The sequence below is a fragment of the Phoca vitulina genome, unplaced genomic scaffold, assembly GCF_004348235.1.
Source record: "Phoca vitulina isolate PV1807 unplaced genomic scaffold, GSC_HSeal_1.0 scaffold55, whole genome shotgun sequence".
Lineage (NCBI taxonomy): Eukaryota > Metazoa > Chordata > Mammalia > Carnivora > Phocidae > Phoca > Phoca vitulina.
In genome coordinates this window covers 10,031,665-10,038,423 of record NW_022589758.1, presented here as the reverse complement: position 1 = coordinate 10,038,423, position 6,759 = coordinate 10,031,665, and the positions used below count along the sequence as shown (strand labels likewise).

The 6,759-nt window shown below is 55.2% G+C and overlaps 1 protein-coding gene across 1 annotated transcript; it reads left to right on the top strand.

Moving 5' to 3' along the window:
• Positions 1-896: 896 nt before the first annotated feature.
• Positions 897-6,310, top strand: LOC116622861 (transcription factor SPT20 homolog). Its single transcript, XM_032389592.1, has 4 exons — positions 897-2,516; positions 2,844-3,546; positions 6,041-6,112; positions 6,291-6,310. Exons 1-4 carry the CDS (start codon positions 897-899, stop codon positions 6,308-6,310), a joined length of 2,415 nt encoding a protein of 804 aa, XP_032245483.1.
• The last annotated feature ends 449 nt before the right edge of the window (positions 6,311-6,759 follow it).

The following is a 6,759-nucleotide window of genomic DNA, read 5'->3' as shown; positions in this document are numbered from 1 at the left end:
ACTGTGATACACAGCGCAGCACAAGGGAAGTAAGTCAAGTTTATCAGAAGGGCATGTCCTGCGCACATCTACACGCCAACCATCAGGCAGATCACCGGAAGACTCAAGGAGCAACTCCGACGCCGGCACCAAATACAGCGAGCCTCCACATAGGCGGGAGCTGCTACACACGTGGGCTCTGTGGGGTGTGTTCAAGCGGTGATGGGCACCAGGCGCAGCCCTGCCGTTCACGACAGGAGACTCAGAAACAGTCAACGATTCTCGGGTGAAGCGCTGGCCAAGAAAAGAAACGAAGAGCTTCCAAGGCCTGCGCGACAGCCGCATTCCTGCGCAAACTGGCGTGGACTGGGACCGGACCGCAAAGTGCGTATTCTTCGGCTCGTTGCCTACGCGTCGGTGGCGGCGTGCTCTTGGCCTTGAGTGGAAAACAAAGGTCCGGCCCTGCAGTGGAAGTGCGGGCTGCGGGCCTCAAGGCCCGGAGGCGGAGGCAACAACAGGAGGAGGCTTGAGGCCCGCCGCTGTGGCCTGCAGAGAGCGCACGTGCGCACAAGCGGATGCTCCCGCGGGGTCGGGGGGGGGGGGGGGGGCCCGGGGGGGGGGGGGGGGCGGGGAGGGCGGGGGGCTCCCATCCACTTCCGGCCCAGCCCGCAGGGAGTCCGGACCCGGCGCGGTGGCGGCTCCGACACGTGCGGGTGTTTTCCCCAAATCACAGGTATGTTGTGTGGTGCTTTCGGTGGGGCGGGCTTCTGGCCGTCCATTTGCAAGTGAGGCTCCTGGCTCCACGGTGGAGTTGCGGCGCTGGCGAGACTCTACCTCGACGTGAAAGGCAGGGTTTTCACCCCGCCCCTCAAGGCACTTGCGTTTTGTCTTCTCTTTAGGGCCCCCTTTGTCCCGCGATGCAACAGGCTGTAGAACGAGCTTTGGACCGTGCGGACTATGTCATCGCAAGTGCCCAGCAGAGGCCTCCTAAAAGGAAACGCTCGTCGAGTGGGGAAGCATCTCTCTATGAAAAACTTTATGACATGTATGTGGAAGAATGTGGGAAAGAGCCTGAGGCTCCGGAGGAACTAAGAAGCAACGTGAACTTGCTAGAGAAGCTCGTCAGGAGAGAGTCGTTGCCCTGTTTGGTGGTCAACCTACACCCGGGAGGGGGGGGATATTCGCTGATGCTCGAGGGGAAACATGGGGCGTGTTCGGAGACCATTCGGCTGCCTTATGAAGGAGGGGAATTGCTGGAATACCTGGATGCTGAAGAATTACCCCCTGCTCTGCTGGACCTCCTGGAAGAATCTCAGGCTGACATTTTCCACTGTGGGTGTGTCATAGCACAGGTGCGGGACTATAGGCAGTGCAGTGGGGGGGGACCTCCCGGCTACCAGAGCAGGCATGTTCTCCTGCGCCCAACCATGCAGACGTTAGCCTGCGACGTGCAGTCCATAAGCAGCGACGGCCAGGAATGGACCCAGGAGGACAAACTGCTGCTTGAGAGCCAACTGATCTTGGCTACTGCGGAACCCCTGTGTCTCGATCCTTCCATATCAGTAGCCTGCACGGCAAACAGGCTGCTCTATAACAAGCAAAAGATGAACACTCGCCCGATGAAAAGGAGCTTCAAGAGGTATTCTGCACCCTCTCTGAGTCGGCAGCGGCAGCTGTCCGGTTGCCCACCTCCTCCTGAGCTCGGAGTATGGGCCTCTTGCCGAAAAGGCAGAGAGAGCCAAGCCGGGCGGCGGTATGACCTCAAAATTTCTAAAGCGGGCAGTTGTGTAGATACGTGGAAACAGAGACCCTGTGACTTGGCCGTCCCTTCTGAAGTGGATGTGCAGAAATATGCCAGAGGGAAGAGGTCCGCCAGACAGGATGTCTCACCTCCAGGAGTCTGGCCAGCCCACGAGGTGAGAGACGGGGGTGCGTTTGGATGTGAGGCTGGCGACGAGCCTCAGACAACGGAGCTGACCTTCATGCAGCCGCCGCCGCTGCCGCCGAATAATCCACCTTTCTCTGGACCGAGAAGGCCCTGGAAGGAAGGCGGGTGGGAGGGACAGATGTCTCCTCCGCACCCCTCCACAGACGACCATTCAGACGGTGTCCCGCCCGAGTCAAAGACTGCTGCTGTGGGGGTAGTCGTTCGGCCAGAGGCGGTGGTTCCGCGGAAGGCCAAGTGTCCAGTCCCCGCGTCCCACAGCTCCAGCGGCTCAGCCGGCCTCAGCGGGCTTCCTCCCGGGAAGGACCCAGAACAGCCTGAGATGGTGTCGGTTCGGTCTCCAGGCCAGGGCCAGGGCGTCAGACCGCCAGCTCTACGCCTCAGACTTCCCTGGAGCTCAGGGAAGAGTTGGTCGGGGAACAGTTTTACTCCATGGGAGGCCAGCAGCTTTCTTAAATCTCCATCTCCGGCTCCTGCTTCTAAGGCAGCAAGTCCTTCCCAGCAGTCCTCCGTGGACGTGAATCTAGTTAGCCCGCTTCCTGCAGCGCCCCCGTCCTCCGCCAGCGCACCACAGAGGACCCCGGCGAGCCGGGTCTCGGCCAGCTCCCAGCAGTCCTCTGTGAATGTGACTGGAGTTAGCCCGCTTCCCGCAGCCACCCTGTCCACCGCCAGCTCCCCGCTGGGAGCCCTGGCCACCCCGGTCACGGCCAAGGCCCAGAAGTCCTCTGTGGAAGTGATTCGAGTTGGCGTGTTTCCTGCAGGCACTTTGCCCACCAGCAGCTCCTCACCAAGAGCCCCGGCCACCCCGGTCACGGCCAAGTCCCCGGAATCCTCTGGGAAGCAGGGCACTCGAGTTAGCAGGCCACCTGCGACCACCCCGTCCCCCGCCGGCTCATCACAAAGCAGCCCCCACGCCCAGGTCACGGCCAGCTCTGCGGGCCCCGGTTGTGGAGCGCAGGCTTTGGAGCGGGGCTCCGGCCCCGGGCAGGGCTGCACGGCTGGCGCCACGGCTCCTGCGGGGGTCGAGTCCAGCGGCCTGCCCTCGGGAGCTCGGCCCCCCAGTGCGGTGCCCGCGGCAGCGCGGGGTCCTCCGGTCCGCGTTCAGTTTCTTTTTAAACACGCTTCCGGCCTCACGCCAGTAACTCTACTGGAGCTTCCCCAAGATTCGCTCCTTTTGAACACCCCGCAGCAGCCAGAGCAGCGGCTCTATCAGTTGATTCCCCAAGAACAACTTCAGCAAGCCTCCACTTCTGGTCCTCCGCAGCCGGTGCCACAGGGTTCAAGCGCCCGAGGGGCCGCCGGTCCGAAAACGGCCTCATCTGCTCAGCCGGCTGTGGTCCTCAGCCGGGCTGGAGAGGGGAGTTTGCCGCAGCCCCGGGCGGCGCTCTTGGCTGCGCTCGGCTCTGCGGAGAGCCACGGAAGAGCCCGGCAGATCTGCCCTCGCCCTGCGCACCCACTGCTGCCGGCCCCTGCCTCGCAGCCGCCGGCCCCTGCCTCGCAGCCGCCGGCCCCGCCGCAGGCACAGCCCTTGAGAACCTTGCAGGGCCCCGTGGCTGTCACGACAGTGGCCGCGCAGACAGCTGGGCCGCCTCAGAGCCAGCAGGCCGCGAGCCAGTCCGGAGGTAAAATGGACAGAGGCGCGCCTTCCCCTCCCAAATCCTGAGGCTTGCATTATTTGCTCTCTTTTTAAAAACACCAGAGCATGGGCCCAAACCAGCTCCCGAGTTTTGACTTCATTTTGGTTTTGGTTTCGTTGTTGTCGTTTTGTTTTGTTTTCCCGTAACGTGTCAGTATTTTGCGGTTAGATGTCCCAACTCTACGGAAGCACAACCTCCTGAGTGGTTTGTAGAAACCAGGCAGCGATGTAAGAAACTGGGATTGTTTTTGCTTGAAGTCATTGCTTTGTTGCTGTACTTGTAGCCAGAGCCATCTTTACGTTAACGTTCTAAAGTAGATCCAGCTCCAAACTGGGTTCTGTCTAAACCCCTAAAGCCTATAATTTCCCGAAAACCGTAACACTACACTAGCAAAACAGTTAGCACGGGTATTACTTTAATAGGATGGTTGTAAAAATTTGTAGATGAGCTAAAAATCCTGACCTAAAATGGATCGCCTTCACCATTTTTGAAAGTGTGCGGTTCAGTGATGCTCAGTAGATTCACGTTGTTGCACAAGGGATCCCTGGAAGTGTTCTCCTCTTGCAAAAGTGAAACACTATCCTCCCCGTTTCCCCCAGCATTCTCTTTTCTGTTTCCCCGAGTTGGACTGCTTCAGATACTTTGTGTAAGTGGAATCCTGAGGCAGTGTTTGTCCAAGGGCGTAGCTTTTTACAAATGGTTTCCCTGTACATAGTCTGGACTGAAGTGACCTATTAAACACTCGAAACACCTTTTAGTCACGGCCATACCACCCTGAACGCGCCCGATCTTGTCGAAACACCTTTTAGAAGAGTGGACTTGGTATGTGCTTAAAAGGTTTGTGCACATGTATTAAATGCAATTTTTACAAATTTGTTTTGAAAGGATCTGTGAAACCTGCCAAAAGATGATGTGCTTGCCAGGCTTATATGGAGGATGTGGGAGACTTCGCAAATGGGCAGAGCGGCTCAAGGGCGCCCCTGCTTGGTGGCGGTCCCCAGGCTGCACTCAGTGCCCACCCTGCCCCCCCCCCCCCCCCCCCCCCGACCCCAGAGCCCAGCCCCTCTCCTCCAGGTACAATCACTGGCCTTGAAAAGGCACCTGTGGGATGTCTTGCTTTCTCCCTGTACAATCATTTACTTGGTTTAGAATGCCAGGTTATTTGCAGAAATTAAAGAGCTACACATTTGAAAATGTGTTGTATTTGTTTGCATTTCAAGTGTTTGCGACCTCTGGTTAGATTCTGAAGTGGAAACCGCCCCCCCCCCCCCCCCCCCCTCCCCCCCGGGACCCCCCCCCCCCCCCCACCCCCCGTCTCTGCCTCTCCCCTCCTGGTGCCCATCAATTGTTCAGCATCCGGGCTCCCCCATGTCCGTTCCTGCTTTCTTGCATTGGTGGCGCTCAAAATAGCCCTGAAGTTCTTTCTGTTTCCCCTTTCTTTTTATGGAGGTGTAATTCACATAAGCGACAATCACCCATTTTCAGGGGTACCGCTGAGTGGCCTTCACTACATTTACATGGCTGTGCCACCACCAGCTCTATTTCCAAAACAGCTTCCTCACCCCAAACAGATCTCTGTAGCCAGGAAGCACTGGCTGCCCATCCTCCCCTCCCCCAGCCCCGGAAACACCAGTTTGCTTTCTGGGTCTGTGGACTTCCCTATTCTAGATATCTGCTGATGATGGGATCAGATAGCATGTGACCTTTCATGTCTGGCCTCTCTCACTTGGCATAATGTGTTCGAGGTTCGTGTGTGGTGTAACACGCATCGGGCTTTGTTCGTTCTTCTTGTTCGGCTGAATAATATTCCCTGGTGTGCATATACCTCGTTTTGTCTATCTGTCATCCATCGATGGACATTTAGCTTGCTTCCACCTTTTGGCCATTGTGAATGCTGTTGCTAGGAACGTTGCTGTGCAAGGATTTCTTTGAGAGCTTCTGATATTTTGTTGCATTACAATTTTTAAAGGGCAACCTGTCTCCCTAAAATTTGTTTTTCTATGTACACATGCATGCTTCCCTGCCTTTGGCCCTGACAGGAAAGGGAAATGAGGTCTGGCAGTTCCACTTTAAGAGATGAGCAAAGAGGCAGGTAACCGGTGGTTCCTACTTGATCAACCCCGCTGTACTAACGTGCTGTCCCGGCCCTGCTAAGGGAAGATTTCGGCCAACCTCCAGCCAACGGGTCAGACATGCCATGTGAGTGACGCGGAGCCCGGTAGGGCTTTAGGTTACCCATCCTGGACATCTCCGTGTATGGTGCCTGCACTTTTAAGAAGTGAACCAGCGTGATGACCACCTGCTAAGAAGAGTTTCCGCTTGGCCTTGGGAACCAACCAGACACCTGCACCCAGAATCCCACCTGATCTGATGTACTTCTTTCCTTTTGCCCTCTTGGTACTGGTGACCGTTGAACAATGTGGGGTTAGGGGCGCCGACTCCCCATGAAGTCAGCAATCTGTGTATGTCTGTTGCCTAGCCAAAAATTTAGCTCCTAATAGCTTACTGCTGACCGGAAGTCTTACCGATCGCTTAAACCGTCAGCTAACAGGTATGTTGTTGTCTGTTATATGTTTATATACTGTATTCTTATGATAAAGTAAGCTAGAGAAAGGAAAATATTATGGAAATTATTGGGAAGAGACCATTCATGTACAGTATTGTACAGTATTTCTCAAAAAATATGCATATAACAGATTTGTGAAATTTAAATCTATTTTGTGACATAGGTGAACTTGTCCTTGAGTAATGCGGCGCTCCCTTCCCAGACAATAAATTAAGGTTTGTGTCACATCACTGTTGGTGATCTATGATTATTTCCTTCTAATCATCCCCATCAAGGTTGGTAATTTGAGGCAACTGCCACACTGATGAACAGAAAGGTAAGCACCCTTGAAGTAAAATCTCAGAGTGTGTATTTTTTCACACAACTGTTTAGGGAGGACTTCCTATGTGCCTCATACTGTGTTAGGCCCCAGCTGGGATGGGGAGATACAGACACCAAAGAAAAGAAAAATCCCTCTTCAGAATCTAGATCTTATTCACAACTCATGTAATTTCATCCTTTAGCAATTTAAGCTACATTCCCAGTATGATAAAGTCTCGATAGAATAATGCATGTTACATTTGCAAAGATGAATATGTAATAAAGAGATTGGGAAACAGAAGGTTCAAGATTTTGGTGGCCTGTCACCCTAT